Source organism: Bombyx mori, chromosome 8 (assembly GCF_030269925.1).
Source record: "Bombyx mori chromosome 8, ASM3026992v2".
NCBI classification, from domain to species: Eukaryota; Metazoa; Arthropoda; class Insecta; order Lepidoptera; family Bombycidae; genus Bombyx; species Bombyx mori.
Genome location: NC_085114.1, coordinates 13793245 through 13819622, shown reverse-complemented (window position 1 = coordinate 13819622; position 26378 = coordinate 13793245). Strand labels below are relative to the sequence as shown.

The following is a 26378-nucleotide window of genomic DNA, read 5'->3' as shown; positions in this document are numbered from 1 at the left end:
TGATATGTCAATACAGATTGATTTGAATATAATCGTCTCCTTCAAAGAATACGGTTCAAATTGAATATAATCGTCTCCTTCAAAGAATACGGTTCAAAACCTGCATTAAATAAAGGTTAATACTTAACCTGTTATTTGTCTAAGATGTCGTTCAGAAGAGTTTTGTGACTGCCAATGGAATACAAAGTCAATAATTCGTTTTTCTGATTTACCAATAATTGTCCAAAAGTCACATTGCCGGCTTTGATAATAGTCGACTCATATGTATGTACAGAATATACAAACATAGAGTGCGTCGTTACGCCAGTAATCGGCTTAACGTGGGGCTATAAATGTTTCACATCAAAAGTAGTTTTTAATAAGTCGTAATAAGTATATTTGCATCAGCGTCGGTCGGTTTTCTACTCCGATGCAATCAGGCTTCCCAGTTCGAAGTGTGGGACGGCTAATAATACCTGGCAATCGAGAAAACTTGCACAACACAAGTGAGCTTGTTTATGAAATTCCATCCTCCGCAGGGAAGAAATTACAGTTGTTAATACGCTTTTATTAGCTATTTTAGTATTTGTCGGTGTAAGGGAATAGTATAAAGTGATTTTTAGCGAACTCGGGACGTCAGATTAATTTAAAAATTTGTACTCGTATACAGGAGCGATGATAACAAAATAATTTATTTCCTTAGGCTAATTAATATATACGATTAGGATCATCGGTATAAAAAGAAATAATTATTTTAATTTTTACAACGATTTGCTGTTAAATGGACTTTTTATATTTTTAAAACCAAATTAATTGTTGTTTTAAAAAGTGTACATTGTTTTGTATAGTAGAGCATGATTTTCTTTCGATTTTATACGTTTTTTTATTTCTTAGATGGGTGGGCGAGCTCACGGCCCACCTGGTGTTAACTAGCTACCAGAGCCCATAGACATCTACAACATAAATGCCGCCACCCACCTTGAGATATGAGTTCTAAGGTCTCAAGTAAGTTACAACGGCTGCCCCACCCTTCAAACCGAAAGGAATTATTGCTTCACGGCAGAAATAAACAGGGTGGTGGTACCTACCCGTGCGGACTCACAAGAAGTTCTACCACCAGTAATAACTGTATGTTTCAATTTGTTTATTTTTTTGTATTCTAATTTGTGTATGCATTTTTTACAGTAGATGTACAAAGAAAAATACCAAACCATATTTAAAAAAAAAGTCCGCGACACGTACTTTGTAGATACGAAAACATTATTTATCACATATTTTTAAAATTTTAAAATGATAATAGCAATTTTATTGGTTGTTGGAAAATTCCGAGCGGTGCTTGCTATGAAAGAATTTATTTCAAAATAGGCATATTATACTTTCTGTTAAGACATAAACAGTGAAACAGATGATAACAACAAGCCTGTCATTTGCACGGATTTCGTGACGTAGGTTAGGTAGGTAAATAGAAAGCGCACAGCCGATCAGATTATGGCTGATTAAACTCATGCCAATAACATTGTTGTCATTCCTGAGCAATTGCGTTATGTTTTTACGTAATAATCTCTTTTTCAACCTGTAAACACTCTATGCTCAGTTTAGGTTTTTTGCTTTTTTTTCTGGTCTTTCCCATTCAGTAATCTATAATAAATAAATAAATTAGCCTTTATTGCTGTTAGAGCTTAACTTATTTAACTAAACATAAAAGGATAACAATAGAGGTAAGAAAACTATAAAATTAACTTATACTAAAACATATCTCGGCATTCGGCTTATCTCTCCTCTTAACAGCTTGTCTTTCGACAAAGGCCTCCTCTAAGGATTTCCATTTGCTTCTGTCCTTTGCTGTACGTAACCATTCTGGCCCAGCTACTTGCTTCAAGTCGTCTTCCCATCGCTTCGGCTGTCTTCCTCTGATTCTTTTGTTTTCTCTAGGGTACCATTCCGTTATTATTCTGGTCCATTTTTCTTTCTTTTCTCTCATCATATGTCCCGTCCAGCGCCATTTTAATTTTCTGCATATTGATTGAACTTTTCCAAATTTAGTCTCTCCTTTGATCTTTTTTAGTTCTATTTTATCCCTTCTTCTTACTCCCAATACGCTTCTCTCTATCCCATTCTGACATATATTCAATTTATTTTGTTGTTTTTCAGTTAAGGCCCATGTCTGGCATCCGTATGTAAGACATGGCAGTATGCAAACATTGAAGACTTTTCGTTTCTCCGCCATAGGCATTTCCTTATTTTTCATTACTTCACTCAATGACCAAAATTTCTTCCAAGTGTTTGCTATTCTTCTTTCTATTTCTTTCTGCATGCTCTCTGTCGGTGATACTAATTGGCCCAGATAAACGTATTCACTTACGTATTCTAACTCTTGATTGTTAACTGCAATAGCGTTTTTTTGTGAGGAATTGCTCATTACTTTTGTCTTTGTTATATTCATAGTAAGCCCTGCATTTGCACTTTCATCTGCTAATTGTTGTAGCATTCTTTCCAAAATCATCGGGCATTCGGAGAAAAGTATTAAATCATCAGCAAATCTCAAATGACTGAGTTTGTCTCCGTTCACGTTAAGTCCGAAATTATCCCAATCCAGTTTCCTAAAGATCAACTCCAACACTGCTGAGAATATTTTCGGCGAAATAGGATCACCTTGACGGACGCCTCTTTCTATTGGGAACTCTTCACCTAATTTTTCAAGTTTTATTTGTGCTGTGCTTTTCCCATAAATATTTTTTAGGATACGTATGTACTTTTTATGGACCCCTTGTTGTTCTAATGATTCCCATATGTAGTGGTGTTCCAAGGAATCAAACGCCTTGTTGAAATCTACAAAACCCAAATAATATGTTTTGTTGTATTCTCTATATTTCTGAAGTATCTGGCGTAGGACGTGTATGTGATCAATGGTCGAGAAATTGCTCCTAAATCCAGCTTGCTCTTTTGGCTGGTTTTCGTCAAGGGTAATAGTTAGTCTAAACAATAGTATTTTAGAAAAGATCTTGTATATATTAGACATTAAGCTTATTGGCCTATAATTGTTAATGTCTCTTTTGTCTCCTTTTTTGTGCAACAAAACTATCACTGATCTCACCCAGTCTTCTGGGATGACTTCTGCTGTTATTATTTCGTTAAACAAATTGGTTAGTTTAGGGACTATTGCCGGCATGAATGTTTTGAGAAGTTCATTGGTAATTTGATCAAGACCGGGCGCTTTTCCTAACTTCTGCGTAGTGATAGCTCTTTCTGTTTCTTCTTTTAGAATAGGTGGTATAGGTTCAATATCTTGCATGTCTTCTGTCGTAGTCGTGGCAGGTTTTTCATTTTTGCTTGTGTACAACTCCTTATAGTATTGCGTAGCAATATTTAATATTTCTGATCTTTTTGTATTACTTCTTCCTTGTCTGTCCTTAATATTTGGCATCCAATTCTTTTTCGATTCTAGTTCTTTAAACGTTTTCTTCACTCCGCCTGTTTTCTTAATATGATATTGGAAAGTATTTGCCCTTTTTTGTTTTCTGTCTTTCCTGATATTTTTGTTGATATTTTTACTTATTTCTGCGATCTCTTTTCGTGTTTCTTTGTCTTTATTGCCTTGTAAAAGCAATTTTCTTTCTTTAAGTAATATAATAGTTTCGGTAGATAGTATGGATTTATTATTTGTAGACACTTTTCGAGCAACAGTTTTGAGAGTATTTACAAAATAGCAGTATGTCGCCTCAATTGTTTTATTGTATTCCTTTTGTTCTCTTCTCTCTAGAAATTCTTTTAAATTGTTCATTATCTCTAAGTTATTTTTAATGTCCACATAGGGAGTCAATCCAGTTTGCAGCCTTCGACTTTTCTTTGTATGTGACGCTCGTAACGTTGCACGTATCATTTTATGGTCCGAATTAAAATTTAAATTATGTAAAACTGATAGATCTTTAAAAACTTTTGGTTTATTGGTCATAATGTAGTCGATTTCATTTTTAAAGAGTCCATTTGGGGAGGTCCACGTCCATTTCTTATTCTTTTTCTTTTTAAAGAAACTATTCAAGATACTTAGTTTGTTTTCTAAACCGAAGTTAACCAAATGTTGTCCGTTTTTGCTCCTATTGCCATTGCCATATCTTCCTACAATGTACTCTTCGCCACTACGACATTCCCCAATTTGTCCATTAAAATCACCCATTATTATTAAATTTTTGTGAGCTGTATCAACAGTACTTTGTAATTTTTGGTAGAATTCCTCTATTTTGTTTGTGTCTTGTTTTTTATCTGCTTCAGTTGGCGAGTAAACCTGAATAATTGACCATAATTCGTCTCTGCTATTTTGTACGGGAAATTTGATGTTGAGTATTGCTATTCTTTCGGATATGCCCTTCAATTCCTCGATTCGGTCCATATATTTTCTTTTTATCAAAAAACCAACTCCGTATTGTCCTGGTGTTTCTCCTTTATAATGCAGTATATACTTTCCGTGGTCTTCTATGCCTTCTCCCATTCTTCTCACTTCACTTAATCCAATAATATCCCAATTTATTTCATCGATTGCTGTTTCTAGTTCGATGAGTTTCTCTGGGGTTCTTAGTGATCGTGTGTTAAGTGTCGCTATGTGTATGTCGTAATTATTATTCCTTTTTTGGTTATCTATCCTTAGAGGGTGCTGGTCGTTTTCTCCCACGATGACCAGTCGGCTTGGGAGAGAGTGTAGTTTTTCTATTGTATGTATTTTTGATTCTTTGTTTTGTTGTATTTTCCGATTGCCGGGGATTGGTTGCTACTGTTGCTTGTTTGTAAGGACGTTAGTAAGAGAGTTCGATCTCATTCTCATCACGTCAAATGCGTTGGCTCTATTGGCCTTAGATGGTACGGTGGCTTGCTGTTTTTTAGGTTGAAAGTCTGAAGAATGCGGTGAAGAAGAAGTTTCCCTTTTTCTTTTTTCGTTAGTTGTGTCCATTTCCTTCACTATAAGCTTATCATATTTCAAATACGCTATTTTACCCTTCTTCCTTTCTTCAATCAACTCCGCCTGTAACACCTTCCTTTTGGCCATTACATTCTTTGGATAATCTTCGGTGACATATATCTCCTTAAGATATTTTTTATTTTTTACTATCTCATTCTTTTTCCATCCGTTTACGAAAGAACAGCAGACTGGCCTCGGTTTGTTACCTTGGATACTTCTTTTACCTAATCGGTATAAATTGTTTATTGCATTTTCTTCGATATCAATATTTATCTCGCTTTTGAAAGTTTTCTTTATCATATCCATTAATTCTAATGTTGTTTTCTCTTTTTCTTCCACGCCAAATATAATTATATTGTTATTCCTTTTTTCCCTCTTCAAGTATTCTATCTCTTTTTGTTGAGCTTCTATTTTTAACTTTAAGCTTTTGTTTTCTTCTATGATCGGGATTAGTTTTTCATCAATTCTAGACATTATGTTATTTGTAATAGATTCAGACTGTTTTTGCATTTCTAATTTCATTTTTTCAAACAAAAGTTGAAATTGTGTTTCCATTTTATAAATTTTACGTGAAACGAAACGTAATCGTAAAACGATAGAAAGTTTTTCAACACTGGCAACACTGATGTATATGTTAGATTAGAATATATAAATCTACAATGGTTTTTACGGATGTTCCGTTATAGCTATTAAACCATGCATCCGATTGACTTGAAACTTGGTATCCATGTAGAAAATACATGTACTTAATGGATAGGCTTATATTTATATGAGTGTTGGACTCCCTAATAATAATGACAATGTATAATAATGTTAATTTTAAATGCGCACTAAAGCGGGCGAGTACGGCTAGTAATTAATAATAATGCGTAATAATGGTTTCCACTGAAAACAATTGAAGTTATTGGTGCCACCACGACTGGATTTTGCGTTTTGTTATTAGCTGGAAACTTTGCGAGTTTCTCGAAACAAACTCAAACTAATAATGTTGGATTTTGATTCAATTTCGGCTTAGAATGGTGACAATCTTCCCGTGGTTGTTGTAAAAGGCGACTAGGGGAATAACCGCATAATGGTCAGTAGAGTAGTAGAATTTTACCAGCATGCTGAAATGGGCATTTACTGATTGCAAGGTACATTTTGACTCCACCTATTTCTGCCGCACAGCAGCCGTGCGTTACTGTTCGACAGGTGGGATCACTATTATTAAATACAACTAAGATTTCACTTCATGTCTCAAGGTGATAGTGATTTCGATAGTGAGTTCAATACTATCTATATGTCCTGTGTGCTCAGTGAGAGTTTTTTAACTTTCTCGGTAGCGTAAAAGTTAACTCAAATTTGTGTGCAGTTTGAACAGCGCCTCTAGCGGCAAACGTAGGCAAACGTTCCAAGAATATACAGATTTGAGTTAACTTTTACGTTATCGAGAACGTTAAAAGCATTCGCACTAAGCACAATGTTGTTTTACACTGCATTGTACATGATCTTAAATATATAAAATTGGATGTTCGTGATGTTGCGACTGCAATTTTATCTCTACTTGAAACTTTATAATGTTTTTGTTTGAGTAAAGAAAGTTTTTGTCATAGTAAAATTGGATTGCGACAGAAGGCGCACTAGTCATTTTAATAGATTAGTACTTTTATCTTAAAGGGGAGTCAAAGCGAAGCGGCTTCATTACTAGGCATTAAAATAATGACGAAATCGAATTAATAAATATAATAATATTAAATATAATATTTACTAACAATCACGCCACGTTAACTGGTCCCGTGATAAGTTCGTAAAGAACTTGTGTTACAGGTACCAGATAACGGAAATAAATGTAAGATTTTTATTATACACATACATACATTTAATATACATCCATAATCTCGGAAAATACATTTTATATTAAATTTATCATACAAATATCTTCCCTTGGCGGGATTCGAACCCGCGACCCTCTTGTGTAGTGACCATGTCACTTACCACTGCACCAGACGGCCGTTGAATTAAATATGGTTAAGTTCACTATTTTCTGCTAAAAAGAAATCTTGCGTTTTAAATGACTTTTTTTGTCATTTAAATTAGCTTCGCCATTCTTATTGATTATATTTTAATAAGAATGGGCTGCGGTATTGAATCCTGAGCTAAATCGCGAGTTTGTTAAGCCAATTAAAAATACATTCAAGATTTTTGTTTAGACGCGGACGTCGGATCCTGCTGTTGCAAATCCTGGTGCTTTTCTTCGTGCCTCACGCTGCGCTTGTGCTCCAGAATCTGCCTATCATAACGGAGCTTTCCTACGGGCTGGGCTCCTTGACTGACGCCGATGCTGAGGTAAGAGACTGGTGGTAGGACCTCTTGTGAGTCCGCGCGGGTAGGTACCACCGCCCTGCCTATTTCTGCCGTGAAGCAGTAATGCGTTTCGGTTTGAAGGGTGGGGCAGCCGTTGTGACTGTACTGAGATCTTAGAACTTATATCTCAAGGTGGGTGGCGCATTTACGTTGTAGATGTCCATGGGCTCCAGAAACCGCTTAACACCAGGTGGGCTGTGAGCTCGTCCACCCAAATAAGCAATAAAAAATTTGAAAAAGAGATTATAGGGTCGGTACGGCAAGACCACTGCTTCCTGTCTTTGAAGAAATCACGGTTTCCCCTTTAGAGGATTATAGCCATAATGATGTCTATGGGCCACATCGATCGCTTGATGTCAACCGGTAATTTCGTACTGTAGTCTTCGTTACAGAAGGAAAATCAATCTCTTAAATTAATTAGAAAAACCAATATGTCTAGTATGTAACTTTTATTCTCACTAGTTCGTTTGATTGGGAAAGTTTTTATTTGACAATGCGGCATTTTTAACATTGAGAAAAAAATATACATTGTCATTTTATTGTTGTAAGTATATAAGAGAATTATTATCTTTATATTAATACGTGAAGCAAAAACTTTGTATCCCTTTTTACGAAAATTGCGCGGACGGAGGAGTATGAAATTTTCCACACTTATAGAGAATATAGAGAAGAAGTGCACAATGCTAACTTTTTTTTTAAATAATTCATAAAGGATACATTAAATCAATAAAGAAAACATTACACAAACTGCATACCATGTATTTGACGCACACACGCATGCATACTATTTTTTTGTCAAACTTTTGTTCTTGACGTCTGTGCTCAAATTAAGAATAGATTAAATTATAATAAAGAAATATAGTCGAAGAATTATAGTCGAATTTCGACTACTGCGGGACCACTAGTATTAAGATAATACCTGTCCACAGATCTAGCAAAACAGCCGAGAAATCTCATACATACAAGTATGTTGTTACGACAATGCCGAATTAAATTTCATACTAAAATAACATTCTCTAGGCCCGAATCCAGTATAAGCTGGATTCCTAGGATACCCTTGAGCTTTTCGGGGCGCAGAATGTGCTCGTAAAGTGAAAGCTCGCAAAATAAACATCTATATTAATCACGTAAGAACACACAGATTAACAGAGAATATTTGGTTATTATATTTGGTTTTCAGCGAAGTAATAAATATTTAAGTAACCTTTATCATAATTAAATTCGCAGAAAAACTATTATTAAATACTTAATCTTGTTCATAGTTATTTTATGTCTGAAATCTTAGACTCAGAAAAAGATGTTTGGGCGGAAACCTTTTTTTTTTTTTTTTTTTTTTTTTTTTTTTTTTTTCTACAGGAGAATATCGCCGGATCCCCACCCGCGCGGCAGGTGGGGTATGTGGGAGTTGAACCTCACTAAAAACTCCTGCCGCTCACAACCGGCGCCCTACCTCGGACCGGGCCGGAGCCCAGTCGGGGCTATTGAAACGGCGGGACAGGGTTGACGCAGAGCACATTACATCCATCCCACCGTCCCACGGACGCCGGACCGGTGGCCGCCAGCGAAACGACCACCGGTTCCCTCGTTCAGCGGGCCGAGAGCCCGCTTTGATGGCGCCGCGTTACACCTTCCCCCAGAGCGGTCGGGGGGAACGCGGTCTACCATCACCCGGCTTCCTATTGCGGGTGAGCGTGCAGAGCACGCCACCCCTCGTCTGGGTCCCTCCCCGCACAAAACGGGTGGGACCCCTAGCTCTTAGGGGGCCAGGTCACGGATACGACCCCGGTCCCGACCCCCTGCTCGGCGGCGGCGGGTTTCTGCGTAGTGAGGAGAGCTTTCCCTCACTCGCCCCGCCGCCTCCTTCTGCGAGATGGTGCACTCGCAGAAGTCGAGTATAGCCTTCCATGACTCATCGCTGCCAAGCATCGACGCCACGACGCCAGGCAGCGACAAGTCAGGTCCTATCTTTGCGACCAGGACACGGCGCTGCACCTCCCAAGCGGGGCAGACAGCGAGCGTATGCTCCACCGTGTCCAGGTCGTGTCCACAATGGTGACACCTCGTCGTCGGCTCAGCCCCTATCCGGCGCAGGTACTTCCCGAAGCATCCGTGCCCGGTCAGCACCTGCACCAGACGAAAGGTGAGACGTCCCTCGCCACGATTCACCCAGTCATCAAAGACCGGGTAAACCGCCTCGACGGTCCGTAGCCCCCACGTGGGGTTGGCCAATCGCCTCGACCACGACTCGAGCACGGACCGCCGAGAATGGGCCTTCCGCGCCCGCAGCTCACTCGGGCGGAAACCTTAGGGACTTCATAGAGAACATTTACAACAGTGCTATTTTGAAGTGATTTTTTCTTTAGCACCGTTCAGATAATATGAAAGTAAATAAAACGAACGGATATGAAAGTAAATAAAAAGCAGTAATCCGTTTCGGTTTGAGGGGTGGGGCAGCCGTTGTAACTGTACTGAGACCTTGGAACTTATATCTTAAGGTGGGTGACGCATTTATATTGTAGATGTCCATGGGCTCCAGTAACCATTTAATACCAGGTGGGGTGTGAGCTCGTCCATCTATCTAAGCAAAAATTATAGTCGAAAAGCGACTTTAAAAAGAGACAGATTCTTCGCCACACGATAACTGGAGGTTCTTAGTAATCCTTAACCTCAAGTGTGCCGTGAAATATTGGTGCCTACATTGATTTAATTCGCTGAGTGAAATTTTATGGCCTTCGAAACGGCCATTAGGTAATAAAAGGAAAAGAAAAAATGTTTGTGGTCGGGTTTTCTTTAAATTATTACCGGGAAATACACGATAAATCCAATTACAGTAATTGGTTCTTGTAAGTAATCTTATACATATTGCTTGTGAATAGATCTTAATTTATCATCTTCGTGTTGAGTATTGATCCTATCTCTGAGCTGAGGGATTCGAGTACCATTCCTCTTGAATCCACACAGATAAGGACTTTTCAGGTAGTCGATAGTTCACCATCAGCTTGAACAAAAGAACAAACTTTGAGGAGCGGTGGAGGCATTTGCTGTTAATGTCTATTAGATAAATTCCGGAGGCAGACTTTGTTTGTGTCCATAAAATAGCTTAATAAAATAATTAATAAAGTTTTTGTCTTCCATCAAACGTTTCATTACGCAACTTTGGGATTCCGTTGTACATTTTGTAGGTTCAGCGTTTTCAGGCGTATACTTTTATTATATACAAGACATCCAGCAAGGAACAGCCTATGTTACTCAGGGATAGTGCAGCTTCCAAATAGTGCAAGAATTTTTAAAATCGGTTCAGTAGTTTCGGAGCCTATTCAATACAAACAAACAAACAAGTCTTTCCTCTTTATAATATTAGTATAGACTAGCCGTACTCGCCCGCTTCGTTGGGCAAATAAAATTAACATTATTATTTATTTTTATTATCATTAGGGAGTCCAACACTCATATAAATATTAGCTTATCCATTAAGTACATGTATTGTATATGCATGTATGGTTCAGTAGTTATAACGGAACATCCGTAAAAACCACTGTAGATTTTAAATTAGTATAGACTACTATACTATAATATATATACTATACTTATTGAGCTCGAATTTGGTGAGATCGAACTATTCTGACGTCAATTCCAAATTTATATTCTAACACGGCTGTCGTTCGTATAGTTTTGTATCTGCCGATATGAGTAAAAGAGCTCACGTAATGTAAATCGATTACCTGGAAATTCCATCACGAAAATTATCCGGAACCCTTTCTGCAGTAGTGAGTTCGATGAATCATACGACCGGGCATACGTTGAGCGGTGGCGACGACGTTTGGCTCATAATACGCACAGTACCTTGACTAAGTCATGACGTGTAGCTATAACGCTTGTTCGTATATAAGTTACGGGCGTGATGGCGCCGAGGGACGTTTGATGGGAGACTTTTTCCTGATGTACGTCCTTAGCAATAAGTTTTCCTTTGCATTATATCCCTTTACAGAGTTCTGGAGTTCTTTGGACACATTCCTCGAAAGGAGTATCACAATCTTGAAGAGGTGATGGTGACAGGCAAGATAGACGGTAAAAGTCCCAGAAGACGCAGCCCCATGAGATGGTCGGACCAGATTAGATATTTTTTGGACATCAAACTTGCCCTCCACGAAGCCAAGGATCGTAACAGATGGAGTACAATCGTACAAGAGAGGACTGGGTAGTCACTACCCTCACTAATGAGGAAAGCGATGCAAGGAGGACGAGCAATAAGTTTCAAAACCAGTGGAACTAATATTACGCCGGGCAAAAATACGCGAATATTACTCGTTTGGACTATCGCGAGAGTCAATCGACAGCGTGCCCCGAAACTTTTAATAGCGTTTCTTCCATGATTGCGTGTCTTTTTTAGCAGTCGAGCAGTTTTAAGTTCGTAATTATCCAAAATGTGATTATATTATGAACAAAAAGAATCTGTACCTAAATCTGAGTAAAGCTTAGCGAGTAGGCAAGTACTCACATAAGACTAAATGCAGCTCCACATCTACGAATAAATAATATTTATTACGAATAAATAATATTTATTCGTAGCTCCACATCGTATGACGCCTACGTCATCTCACCTGACGTTTTATTATCAGCCAGTATTATCATCAATTAGTTTTGTATATAAGTTCGTGTTGTGTTTTTTTTTTATTGCTTACTAGACTAGACATCTACAACGTAAATGCCGCCACCCACCTTGAGATATAAGTTCTAAGGTCTCAGTATAGTTACAACGGCTACCCAATCCTTCAAACCGAAACGCATTACACTGCAGAAATAGGCAGGGTGGTGATACCTACCCGTGTGGACTCACAAGAGATTCTACCACCAGTAATTACGCAAATTATAATTTTGCGGGTGTTTTTTATTTTTATTAAACGATGTTATTCCTTCACTGTGAAAGTGAATCGTGACACTTTGTTACGTACGTATTTCATTAGAAAAATCGGTACCCGCCTGCGTGGTTCAAGCTGTGTTCTTTGTAAAATTTATCTGACTATTGTTGTTCTTTCTCTTGTTTATCTTCCGTCCAAGCTACGAGTGGCTGAAGGCTACTAAAGCTAGCCACTTCAGAAGTATCTATTAGAAGAGTATTTATTTTGTTTGTGCGCTTCTTGTTGAAATAAATTGTCTGTTATAGCTACGAATGTAGTGTCTTCGTTTGTCTCGCTATTCCTTTGATAGTCTCCGTTCTACGATGAGGTACTTTGATGTTTGTAAAGTGCTTCGTTTACGGGTATCTTGTCAGACGGTGTTTCGATATGTTTTTTTATTTTTTTTTTTTTTATTTTTTTATTGCCCTTGTAGGCAGACGAGCATACGGCCCACCTGATGGTGAGTGGTTACCGTCGCCCATGGACTTCAGCAATGCCAGGGGCAGAGCCAAGCCGCTGCCTACCGCTTAATACTCTCCACAAGCCTCGTTTGAAGAAGGACATGTCATAGCGCTCGGGAAACACCGTGGAGGGGAGCTCATTCCATAGCCGGATGGTACGTGGCAATAAATGTTCTTACAATTTCTAAGTACTATTTCTTTTCAATTTTGTAGTAATGGAATAAAGCCAGACAATCTTATAGGGTGTTACGAGTTTTTTTTTTATATGGGTGGACGAGTTTTGTTTTAATTTGTTCGATATAGTCATATAGTAACGATATAAATAAACTAGATTATTTTTAAAGAGAAACTGAATACAGCTTAAAATTTATATCCAGTTTCAAAATTAGTTCTACCATGTTGAAATTACAAGACCGTGTTTTTAATTTGATATGTTTTGGAACTAGACTATTGGTTACTATTGTTGATCGAAGATTGTGAGATACTAAAACCTATACTAAAAATACGAGTTATTATATAATAAGAGTTTCGTGGCGGTACCAAGGCCGCAGAAATGACTCATAATATTAACACAATAAACGTTCGCAGGACTCGTTATTGGATTCATTGCTGCCATTTTTCGTTGAAATTTTGATTTAAACTATGAACCCTGTGGTCGTCCGAAAATTAAAGTCAACAACGAACTTCAAAGCAAAAATTTCGATCTCTGTCTATCGAAGACTTCTAATATCAGCAACAGTATGTGTCTCAATCGTTGTAATGTCAAGAGTTCAATATATGGCAAAATCTGACTTCAATGGTAATATAAATATTTTTGTGTTGTGATCAGTACATACTAGGTACGACTTCTTTTTCATTTGCGTTTCGCTAAAACCCAGGCTTTTGTCATATTAGATTTATTTGAAGTATTTATAGGAAGCTCTGAAAGAACTTTATAAAATGAGCTTAGCCGATGAGCCAACTTGAAGATTCTGTAAATAAAGGTATCACGAACCTGTAATTTGTGAAGGCTATAGCGTAGGATAAGAACGAACGTCTTAGGTGATGACTACCCGGGCTAAGACGATTAAAGACTCCTGCTGCTTACAATGGTTGTAGCAAAATTCATGCGAACTGCGTTTGGAAGTTTGGAGCACAGAACGACACAAAATATCCTTTAAGGATGAAGTATCAGACTTAGTTATACCTTGTCCTCAAGAAATAGTAAAGGACTATCGGTTTTCAAGATAGCAATTTGGGTTAGTAAGATAGGGATTTTGGTAGGAGGTAAATAAATACATAATATAATTGCTCATAGCCCTGATTAAGAATGGTTAATTTCTCATCCCCACTGCTCTTACACATAAAGCTCGACCTCATATAGCACAGCAGACAGTCTCTAACCTACAAGAACTAGGGTTGGAAGTTTTACGTCACCCACCGTACTCATCAGTCCTTGCGCCAACAACACACAACACAACTTTTACTGGTGGTAGGACCTCATGTGAGTCCGCACCCCGCCTATTTCTACCGTGAAGCAGTAATGCGTTTCGGCTTCACGCGTGGGGCAGCCGTTGTAACTATACTGAGACCTTAGAACTTATATCTCAAGATGGGTGGCGCATTTGCGTTGTAAATGTCTATGGGCTCCAGTAACCACTTAACACCAGGTGGGCTGTGAGCTCGTCCACTTACCAAAGCAATAAAAAAAGCAGAAAAAAAAAGACTTATTTTCCCCAAGGTTTGGATACCGAAGAGGCAATACCAATGCCTTTCAGGAGTTCTTTGGCTCCCTTACACCAGACTTCTTCAAGAAGGGTATTGAAAAATTACCACTGCGCTGGCAGAGATATATCGATATCACGGGTTAGATATTATAGTTCAAAGAAATAAAATAAAAAATCCTAGAAATGACTCCAGTATACTAAATGGTAATTTAATAATAGAGCCCATTATATTAGCTGTACAGATCCTTTAGCACTGACAAGACTGTTTAACGGAGCAGAAAAAATCAGGAGTTGTTTGTTTCTTTCCGGATTCAGAACGATTTTTGCATAATTGGATTTCTTGCTCGAAGGCGAATGACTAGTGAGATTTGTGGACAACGCGAACTGTCGTGTTGACCGAATTCAGTAATTCCCCGAAGAAATGCCTGTGACAGGTTCTCCTCTCCTCAAACGAGGATGGAGATACATAGAAATTACGGAAATTCGTGAATTCGCAAGTGGTCGTGATTGGCTAAATTGAAAATAAATTGAATAGCGAGATATTCGGCAATTGTTTTGATCTAATATAATATGTTTTTGGCCTTCATCCATTATCGTTTGAGAATTAAATCTTCACTGTTTTTATGTTACTAGCGAGAAGAGCGGATTGGTTCACATGGCTGTCTTAAATGAATACTAAAGCATAAAGAAAACAACGTATATTTTGTTTATTCCATTGGGCGAGCGTGTTGAAGGAATACCTGGTATTGGTGTTTACCTCAGCGTAGACATCATAATGTAAATGCTGACACCACTGTGATGCCCATTCCAGCCTCACGGGCAGATACTACACGTAAGGTATTGCATTGCGCCCTACAAACAATAGTTCCTGTTTAGAAATTTATTTATCTGCCCGTACATTCTTGATTTTTTTCAATTGGTTCATTATACCAATGCGGAGTAACTAGTGTTGCAATAGGAGTGTTTTCTGGTTTTAGGCCGGACACTGTTAAGATTAGTTTTAAATATCTGATGTTAAATTCGTATACAAACTGCCAATTAACATATCTGGTGTTAAATTTGTAAACAAGGAGCCAATTAAATCAGTATCGTATTAGAATAATTTTAAGTCTCTCAGGATCTGACTTTATATATGAATGTTTCCTACCTCGTATGCGGGTTTTCGCAACGACTCGTGTGTACCTTAATTGTTGTGTTTTGGTTTGGAAGGACGTCGCTTTGGGATCCCAGAATTCAAAGTCCAAATAACGCTTTGATGTTTAACTTATGTAATTATCCGTTGGACGACTAATATCAGATTAAATGGAAAAACTTTGATGAATTTTAGTGCGCATTAACTATTTTATACAGTAGATTAGATAGTGATTTGAGTTACAAAACATTTTGAATTAGTTATCTGTATGTTTTTGGTTTTCCCTTATTCTCTGATAGTCTGGCAGATCCTCTAGATCGGGACAAGCTGTTCCTAATCACGCAGTAACCAGGTCTTCGTCAAAGCGCAGCACAAATTACTTACTGCTTTAATTTAAAATTAAAATCTTATGGTGTGACTTTTCTTCAAGTAAACATTGGACCGCTTTATCATAATGTAATATCCCGTTAATCACCTCCTAGTATATAAGCGAGTCAGAGATGAAATATGGAAAATTAACATTCTTGCCTTACATTTCTTCCGTGAATAAAAGAAATGTGGCATGTAGCTGTGTGGCAATAGGAATGTGGAACTGTGGCATGTGGCAATGCGTTTCGGTTTGACGGGCGCTGCAGCCGTTGTACTGTTAAAACTGAGACCCTATAACTCATGTCTCAAGGTGGGTGGCGGCATTTACGTTGTAGATGTCTACGGGCTCTGGTAACCACTTAACACCAGGTGGGCCGTGAGCTCGTTCACCTATCTAAGTAATAAAAAATAAGAAATAGGCAGGTTAAGATTTGTTTTCATATTTAGACCGTAGCCATACGTGTATTGACTGAAAATATGGCCTATTCATATTTTGAGAAGTTAAGCGCATTTCATTGCGAATTTCACATGAAATTATTTCCAAGCCGAATACTTGGCTAAAAACTTTTAAGCGTTACGAGAACGTGCCATAAGTTTATCGTCTTCGAGTAGAATCGTCAACAAAATACGAAAACAATAACAGGATAGTCGAGAAGTTAATTTAATTTTCAAAAATAAAAATTAAATAAAGTGTCTTACGAATGATGAAAATCGTAGCGGTTCGCTTTTTTTTTTTTTTTATTGCTTAGATGGATGGACGAGCTTACAGCCCACCTGATGTTAGACGGTTACTGGAGCCCATAGACATCTACAACGTAAATACGCCCACCTTGAGAAATGTTCTAAGATCGCAAGTATAGTTACAACGGCTGCCCCACCCTTCAAACCGAAACGCATTACCGCTTCACGGCAGAAATAGGCAGGGTGGTGATACCTACCCGTGTGGACTCACAAGAGATTCTACCACCAGTAATTACGCAAATTATAATTTTGCGGGTTTCATTTTAATTACACGATGTTATTCCTTCACCGTGGAAGTCGATCGTGAACATTTATTGAGTACGTATTTCATTAGAAAAATAGGTACCCGCCTGGGATTCGAACACCGGTGCATCGCTCAACACGAATGCACCGGACGTCTTATCCTTTACGCCACGACGACGACAAAATACGCTGCAGCAGATACGAAATATTCTATCTATATATAATACTAGCTGACCCGGCAAACGTTGTGTTGCCTTAAATAAGATTTCTAGGGAAATTCTACTGTAGAAAAAAAACCTCATTTAACCACATAATACCTCATTATAAACAAAAAAAATATATCCAAAAAGTTAAAATAAAAAATAAATGTTTGGGGTGGACAACCCTTTTCACTTAGGGGTATGAAAAATAGATAGTAGCCGATTATCAGACCTACTGAACATACTATTGATACCCAAATAAAACCAAAAAAACATGGCTGAAAAATGTATAGTATTGTATAGCTCTCAAATATATTAAGTGTATAATCTATGATGTATAGTGGGTAAGTAAGACAGGAGACCGGCTTCGTCCTCACCCCTACTACGTGATCTTTGCTGGATGAGTGGTGACATCTGGCGGGGATAGCTGATCGATTGATAGTTGATCAGTAGTCGACCGGCGAGGGCGGGAGATCAAATTCAATTTAAAAAAAATCATAATTAAAGGAACTTGAAATGATAAACTCTGAATAAGAATTTATCGTACTACAATTATAATATTTGATTGCCATCTTGCAACCTTATTGCGGATCTGTGCATAGAATAAAAAATATATTAATCGGGATGGAAAAATAGGGGTTGATCGTATAAGAGTGAAAATTGAGAGTAATATGATTTTTTTTATTTTAAGTCATGACATATAAAATAAAAATCTTGCCAAAAAAATTAAAGTTTATAATTAACAAATAAAAAATTAGGGTTGATCATAGAGGGATGAAAAATTGAGAGTAACATCAGATTTTTTATTTTAATTTATGACAAAATAAAAATGAAAATCATGCCAAAAAAATTAAAGTTTATAATAAAAAAATAAAAAATAGGGGTTGATCGTAGAGGGGTGAAAATTTCAGAGTAATATTATTTTTTTATTTTACGTCATGACAAAATAAAAACAAAATTCTCGCAAAAAATTTTAAAGTTTTTAATTAGCAAATAAAAAATAAGGGTTGATCGTAGAGAGGTGAAAATTTAGGGTTGTATGTATTTTTGTATGTTGTATCATAAAAAAATAAAAACAAAAATTTTTGCCTAAAAAATAACAAATAAAATTTAGGGGTGGACTACCCCTAACATTTAGGGGGATGAAAAATAGATGTTGGCCGATTCTCATAGATACCGGATAAGCACAAAAAATTTCATCAAAATCGGTTAAGCCGTTTCGGAGGAGTATGGCAACGAAAACTGTGACACGAGAATTTTATATATTAGATAAGTGAAGCAAAAACTTTGTACCCCTTTTTATGAAAATTGCGCGGACGGAGGAATATGAAATTTCCCACACTTATAGAGAATATAGAGAAGGAGTGCACAATGCTAATATTTTTTAAAAATAATGCATAAAAGATACATTAAATCAATAAAGAAAACATTACACACAATGCCATGTATTTGACACACGCACATATGTGTATATACTCTTTGTTTATTGTCAAATTTTAGTTAATGCTTAAAGTCTGTGGTCAAATTGAAAATAGGTTAATATTGTTTATCTTTAATATTATTTGTCTATAGTGTAGTGTAGTGTAGTCTTGGCAAAATCTGTGATTATAGACGTATATAAACTTATAATTTCAATTAATTATAAGCGAATTTCGACTACTGCGGTACCACTAGTATTGGTAAAATGATAATCGTCTCAAACAATTCATCTGAACACTGCCCATAAAGAAAACTATGCGAAACATTGGAAGAATCAGAGTCCCGTGGTAACAGTCTCTCATTCTGACCTGAATACAAATATATTATTTATTCATGTGACGAATATTACCTCGGAATCGTCGTAAAGAGCACAAAGAGTTTCTTTTTTGTAAATCCGAATCTTAATGCATCCGTGAATGCTTTGAGCATTTTGTGCAAGACTATACTGGTATTGAAGATCTCTGGAAACGTTTTGCACTTACGCCAATTGGCACCAAAAGAGAACTTTGCACTAATTATTTACAAGCTTGCGTTAATCTATTTGCGAATACCACGTAAATAAATCTTAACTTTCTTGTTGCTTTGTTTTACACGGGTCAACGAATCTATGACCCATCGGGTTTTAAGTGGCCACCAGAGCCAGTGCCAGGGAGTGGACAAGTAACTTAAGACATGTTTGAAGTCTTAATTGTGGTGTATAAAATATAATCTTATACCTTTAAATGAGCAATATAATATAATATATATATAATCTGAATCTCGGAAACGGCTCCAACGATTTTCATAAAATTTAGTATACAGGGGATTTCGGGGGCGATAAATCGATCTAGATACGAATTATTTTCAGAAAATGTTGTTTTAATCGTGTTTTCAATTTTCAACTTTATCGATTAACTCTTCCCGACATCTTTTTTTTTTTTTTTTTTTATTGCCTTTGTAGGCAGACGGGCATACGGCCCACCTGATGGTGAGTGGTTACCGTCGCCCATGGACTTCAGCAATGCCAGGGGCAGAGCCAAGCCGCTGCCTACCGCTTAATACTCTCCATAAGCCTCGTTTGAAGAAGGACATGTCATAGCGCTCGGGAAACACCGTGGAGGGGAGCTCATTCCATAGCCGGATGGTACGTGGCAAAAAAGATCTCTGGAAACGCACTGTGGATGACCGCAGTGGCTCCAGGTAGTATGGATGAACTCTACTCCGGTGGCGGGCGGTGCGATGGTAAAAACGAGATGCTGGTATCATCTCGAACAATTCCTCAGAGCACTCCCCATGGAACATACGGTACAAAATACAGAGGGAACCGAAGTCCCTCCGCAGACCCAGAGGCTCCAAACGATCCGATCTATTGGTGAATAATAATACTATTAAGCTATTTCAGCAGATGGCGTTGTTAAGCCGTCCGAAGCCAATGAGTGTTTGGTTTAAGGTTAGATCAAGAAAATGAATTGTTTATTTATATTATTTGTGTCTTTTTCATATAAAATATAAAAAAAATACCGGTCATCGTCTAGCATATAATAATTTGCGTAACTACTGGTGGTAGAGCCTCTTGTGAGTTCGAGCGGGTAGGTACTACGTTTCGGTTTCTTAGAACTTATATCTCAAGGTAGGTGGCGCATTTACGTTGTAGATGTCTATGAGCTTCAGTAACCACTTAAAACCAGGTGAGCTGTGAGCTCTTCCACCCATCTAAGAAATAAAAAAAGAGGTTTTTCTGAGCTCACAGACTTCACGACAGAGATAGGCAGGTTAGTGAGGGGAACCCCCTTTCCGGTATCACAATACGCCCTACCGCTTCCTCTCACTTTTCAGCTCAATCACAAGCCTCGCCACAATGATCGGTCCCGCACTGTCTTCATCCAGGGCTTTGCCACGACCTTCAACAGGACAGGATGATCTTGAGGATGGCCCACTACTAGTACTAATTCATCATCCTTTTTCACTATAATTACGATACCGACTGCGAATAATGGATATCACCACACAAACTATCAGTGTTGTCATTTTGCGGGACCGGATTCCCAACTCACCGATCTCACAATTATTTTGTTCTTCTTTCAATCAGGCTAACTGGATCTTGTCTCTCGGCGAAGCGGTCACCAGCATACAGCAGGAGCGGATCCTCGTTGTCAAGTACCTATTCTTGGAGGCTACCGACTTGGACATGTGAGTTTTTACTGTCATACTTTACGCTAAGATGTATAGCCTACACGTTACTGTTACGACTTCGCTCTGTTGTCTCAGGGTCGCTTTTTTTATTGCTTTTGTAGGCAGACGAGCATACAGCCTGATGGTAAGTGGTTACCGTCGCTCATGGACGTTAGCAATGCCAGGGGTAAAGCCAAGCCGCTGCCCACCATTTGGTCTACCATTTTGGCGGTACTCCCCTGAAGTCGTCGTGGCCTAAAGGATAAGACGTCCGATGCATTCGTATCGAGCGATGCACCGGTGTTCGAATCCCGTTGGCGGGTACCAATTTTTCTAATGAAATACGTACTTAGCAAATGTTCACGATTGACTTCCACGGTGAAGGAATAACATCGTGCAATAAAAATCAAACCCGCAAAATTATAATTTGCGTAATTACTGGTGGTATTACCTCTTGTGAGTCCGCACGGGTAGGTACCACCGCCCCGCCTATTTCTGCCGTGAAGCAGTAATGCGTTTCGGTTTGAAGGGCCGCATTCCGATCCAAGCACTCGCCGCGTGCTGACGTGCTCATTGTTCGTTCGATCGCCCGACCTCGGTTCGTGGCACATCTGGCGTCCAAGTGTTTTCTCGGAAGTGACTACCTGTGCTAATTGCGTCGCACCGCCGTTTGTGAACGGGCGGACCCCTAAATTCCTGGAATTCGTTCGGCAACTTAGTGGCCCGTTTGTAAGCGGACGGTTGTGTGCCGTAATTAATCGTGATTATTATAATTTTGGGGCCTCGCCGTAAGGCGAGTGTGTTTAAAGTCCCGGGGTAGCCCCCCCTGGGCACGTGACAGTTACAATGGAGTCCACGATCGATCTGTTCGCGGAATTCCTCCGTCTGAGGTACCCGACATTATCGGCCGAATTTTTAGAATTTAAGGCCAATCACGCCGCGAACTCAGAAGCGGTCTCCGTCGCGCCCGCCGCTCCCGTGTCCCCAATACTCGCGAGCAAAGCTCCCGTGTCGATCGCTGCGGTCTCGGTTCCAGCCCTGCGCTCATCCGCAGCACACGTCGCGTCCACGCGTTCATCCGCGGCCTCCATCGCGCCCGCGCCGTCCTCTGCCCCCGAGCGATTGTCCGTGGCCTCCGTCGCGACCGTCAACCCCGCGCCCTCTAAAACGCCCGCCTGCGGGTCGCCCGCGCCCTCCTCTTCATCCGACTCGGAGTCGGACATGGAGGTCGATCTTTCCCCCGCCCCCTCGACTGATGGATTCACAGTAGTCCAAAAAGGTAAGAGGCGCGCTGCGGAAGCCCGAGCTCCCGCGGCCGCCAAAGTAAGCAGAGCCGCGAACGCGTCGCGCCTCCGTCCACCGACCCCCGTTGCTCCCCCAGCCCGTGCTACACCGTCGCCGCGTCCGGTAGTACAAAAGAAAATTCAAGCCCCTCCCCCGGTAATCCTTCAAGAGAAGGCAGCCTGGGAACGAGTTTCCCTGGCCCTTAAGGCCAAAAATATTAATTTCACGAATGCCCGTAACCTCGCGAACGGCATTCAAATTAAGGTTCAAACACCCGACGACCATAGGGCCCTCTCTTCTTACCTCCGTAAGGAGCGTATAAGTTTCCATACGTATACGCTCCAGGAGGAGCGCGAACTTCGTGCCGTCATACGTGGCATCCCTAAAGAGTTGGATGCCGAACTCGTCAAGGCCGACCTTCTGGAACAAGGCCTACCAGTAAATTCAGTGCACCGCATGCACACCGGCCGCGGAAGGGAGCCATATAATATGGTTTTAGTCGCCCTCCAGCCTACCCCCGAGGGTAAGCAAATTTTTAACATACGGACCGTCTGTAGGCTCTCCGGTATCGCCGTCGAAGCCCCCCATAAAAAAGGCACTCCTAGCCAGTGCCATAACTGTCAACTGTACGGGCATTCTTCCCGTAACTGTCACGCGCGCCCCCGATGCGTCAAGTGTCTAGGCGATCACGCTACGGCCCTTTGCACTCGCGATCAAAAAACCGCGACGGAACCGCCTAGCTGCGTCCTGTGTCGAACACAGGGTCACCCCGCAAATTACCGCGGATGCCCCCGAGCCCCGAAAATAAATCGCCGCGTCGCCCGCCAAAACCGCCTCCGAGCTTCCCACCCAGACATCGAAGCCTCGGCACCCTCTGTGTCGCAGGCTAAGCCAGCGTTCGTTCCGGCGCCGGTGCCCAGTGGCTCGGCCTGGGCGAAACCGCTGCCGTACACGAACACGGCTACAACTCCCTCCTCCGCGATTCGTCCCGCCCCCGCGATACGCCCCTCCCCCGCGAATTGCCCTCCGACAGCGTCCGACAATCTTGCTCTAGCGATCGACTTCTTTCAATCGATTAACTTTGAGCGCGTTAACGCTTTAGGTGACGCCATCCGCGCCGCCTCCACTGCACAGCACTTCATCGCCGTTGTGCAAGAATACGCCGACGTATACGCGTCGTTAAATACGTACGTCCTCCCCTCACTCCGCCGGTAATCAATGGCGTACAAAAGTAGGCTGAAACCCCTATCCGTAACGATAGGATTTTTTAACGCATACGGTCTCGCAAATCAACGTGATCAGGTTTGTGATTTTTTGCGTGACCATCAAATTGACATATTTTTAGTACAGGAGACTCTACTTAAGCCCGCGCGCCGCGACCCTAAAATCGCGAACTATAACATGATTAGGAACGACAGGCTCACTGCTCGTGGTGGTGGTACCGTCATCTACTACAGAAGAGCCTTGCACTGCATCCCGCTCGATCCCCCCGCGCTCGTTAACATCGAAGCATCAGTATGCCGAATCTCACTGACGGGACACGCGCCGATCGTTATCGCGTCCGTTTATCTTCCACCGGATAAGATCGTTCTAAGCAGTGATATCGAGGCGCTGCTCAGCATGGGAAGCTCTGTCATTCTGGCGGGCGACCTAAATTGTAAACACATCAGGTGGAACTCTCACACCACAACCCCTAATGGCAGGCGGCTCGACGAGCTAGTCGATGATCTCGCCTTCGATATCATCGCTCCGCTAACCCCGACTCACTACCCGCTAAATATCGCGCATCGCCCGGATATACTCGACATAGCGTTATTAAAAAACGTAGCTCTGCGCTTACACTCGATCGAAGTAGTTTCAGAGTTAGATTCAGACCACCGTCCCGTCGTTATGAAGCTCGGTCGCGCTCCCGATTCCGTTCCCGTCACGAGGACTGTGGTGGATTGGCACACGTTGGGCATCAGCCTGGCTGAATCTGATCCACCATCGCTCCCGTTTAGCCCGGACTCTACCCCGTCTCTTCAGGATACCGCTGAAGCCATAGACATCCTAACGTCACACATTACCTCGACATTAGATAGGTCATCGAAGCAAGTTGTAGCGGAGGACTTCCTTCACCGCTTCGAATTGCCCGACGATATTAGGGAACTCCTTAGAGCTAAGAACGCTTCGATCCGCGCCTACGATAGGTATCCTACCGTGGAAAATCGTATTCGAATGCGTGCCCTACAACGCGACGTAAAGTCTCGCATCGCCGAAGTCCGAGATGCCAGGTGGTCTGATTTCTTAGAAGGACTCGCGCCCTCTCAAAGGTCTTACTACCGCTTAGCTCGTACTCTCAAATCGGATACGGTTGTAACTATGCCCCCCCTCGTAAGCCCCTCAGGTCGACTCGCGGCGTTTGATGATGACGAAAAAGCAGAGCTGCTGGCCGATACATTGCAAACCCAGTGCACGCCCAGCATTCAATCCGCGGACCCTGTTCATGTAGAATTAGTAGACAGTGAGGTAGAACGCAGAGCCTCCTTGCCATCCTCGGATGCGTTACCACCCGTCACCCCAATGGAAGTTAAAGACCTGATCAAAGACCTACGTCCTCGCAAGGCTCCCGGTTCCGACGGTATATCTAACCGCGTTATTAAACTTCTACCCATCCAACTCATCGTGATGTTGGCATCTATTTTCAATGCCGCTATGGCGAACTGTATCTTTCCCGCGGTGTGGAAAGAAGCGGACGTTATCGGCATACACAAACCCGGTAAACCAAAAAATAATCCGACGAGTTACCGCCCGATTAGCCTCCTCATGTCTCTGGGCAAACTGTATGAGCGTCTGCTCTACAAACGCCTCAGAGACTTCGTCTCATCAAAGGGCATTCTCATCGATGAACAATTCGGATTCCGTGCAAATCACTCATGCGTACAACAGGTGCACCGCCTCACGGAGCACATTCTTGTAGGACTTAACCGACCAAAACCGATCTATACGGGAGCCCTCTTCTTCGACGTCGCAAAAGCTTTCGACAAAGTCTGGCACAACGGTTTGATTTTCAAACTTTTCAACATGGGCGTACCGGACAGTCTCGTGCTCATCATACGAGACTTCTTGTCTAACCGCTCTTTTCGATATCGAGTAGAGGGAACCCGCTCCTCCCGGCGACCACTCACGGCTGGAGTCCCACAAGGCTCCGTTCTCTCTCCGCTCCTATTTAGTTTATTTATTAACGATATTCCCCGGTCGCCGCCGACCCAGCTAGCCTTATTCGCTGACGACACAACCGTTTACTACTCAAGTAGAAACAAGTCCCTAATCGCGAGTAAGCTCCAGAGTGCAGCGTTAACCCTCGGACAGTGGTTCCGAAAATGGCGCATAGACATCAACCCAGCGAAAAGCACAGCAGTGTTATTTCAAAGGGGAAACTCACCGCTTATTTCCTCCCGCATTAGGAGGAGAAATATCACACCCCCGATCACCCTCTTCGGCCAACCTATACCCTGGGCTAGGAAGGTCAAGTACCTGGGAGTCACCCTGGATGCATCCATGACATTCCGCCCGCATATTAAAACAGTCCGCGATCGTGCCGCATTTATTCTCGGCAGACTCTATCCCATGATCTGTAAGCGGAGTAAAATGTCCCTTCGGAACAAGGTGACACTTTACAAAACTTGCATAAGGCCCGTCATGACTTACGCGAGTGTGGTGTTCGCTCACGCGGCCCGCACACACATAGACACCCTCCAATCCCTACAATCCCGCTTTTGCAGGTTAGCCGTCGGGGCTCCGTGGTTCGTGAGGAACGTCGACCTACACGACGACCTGGGCCTCGAATCGATCCGCAAACACATGAAGTCAGTGTCGGAACGTTACTTCGATAAGGCTATGCGTCATGATAATCGCCTTATCGTTGCCGCCGCTGACTACTCCCCGAATCCTGATCACGCAGGAGCAAGTCACCGTCGTCGCCCTAGACACGTCCTTACGGATCCATCAGATCCAATAACTCTTGCATTAGATACCTTCAGCTCTAACACTAGGAGCAGGCTGAGGAACCCCGGTAACCGTACTCGTCGAACTCGACAAAGAGGTCGACGTGCAGCCTAACCCATGCATCAGCCCGCTGAGTTTCTCGCCGGATCTTCTCAGTGGGTCGCGATTCCGATCCGGTAGTAGATTCATTCGCGAAGCAACTGCTCTTGAGTTGTTAGGTCTCCTTCGGAGGCGCTCGGGCAGTTGTTAGCAAATCCCACCCCTCCTGGCTGAGCCTTTGCTCGCCCACCTGTCCTGGTGAAGCTGGAAAGGCCTCCGGGCCACCAGTAATCTCTCAATCATAAAAAAAAAAAAAAAAAAAAAAAAAAAGGTTTGAAGGGTGGGGCAGCCGTTGTGACTATACTGAGACCTTAGAACTATATCTCAAGGTGTGTGGCGCATTTACGTTGTAGAT

At 41.2% G+C, this 26378-nt stretch overlaps 1 protein-coding gene across 1 annotated transcript in view; it reads left to right on the top strand.

Moving 5' to 3' along the window:
- LOC101742292 (receptor-type guanylate cyclase gcy-1) overlaps window positions 1-26378 on the top strand; it is an 89970-nt gene that overhangs the window by 30670 nt on the left and 32922 nt on the right. Inside the window, exons 3-4 of the mRNA XM_012697947.4 lie at window positions 7120-7255; window positions 20571-20671. Of these exons, the coding sequence (XP_012553401.2) occupies window positions 7120-7255; window positions 20571-20671 (237 nt within the window). The remainder of the gene's footprint in view (window positions 1-7119; window positions 7256-20570; window positions 20672-26378) is intronic.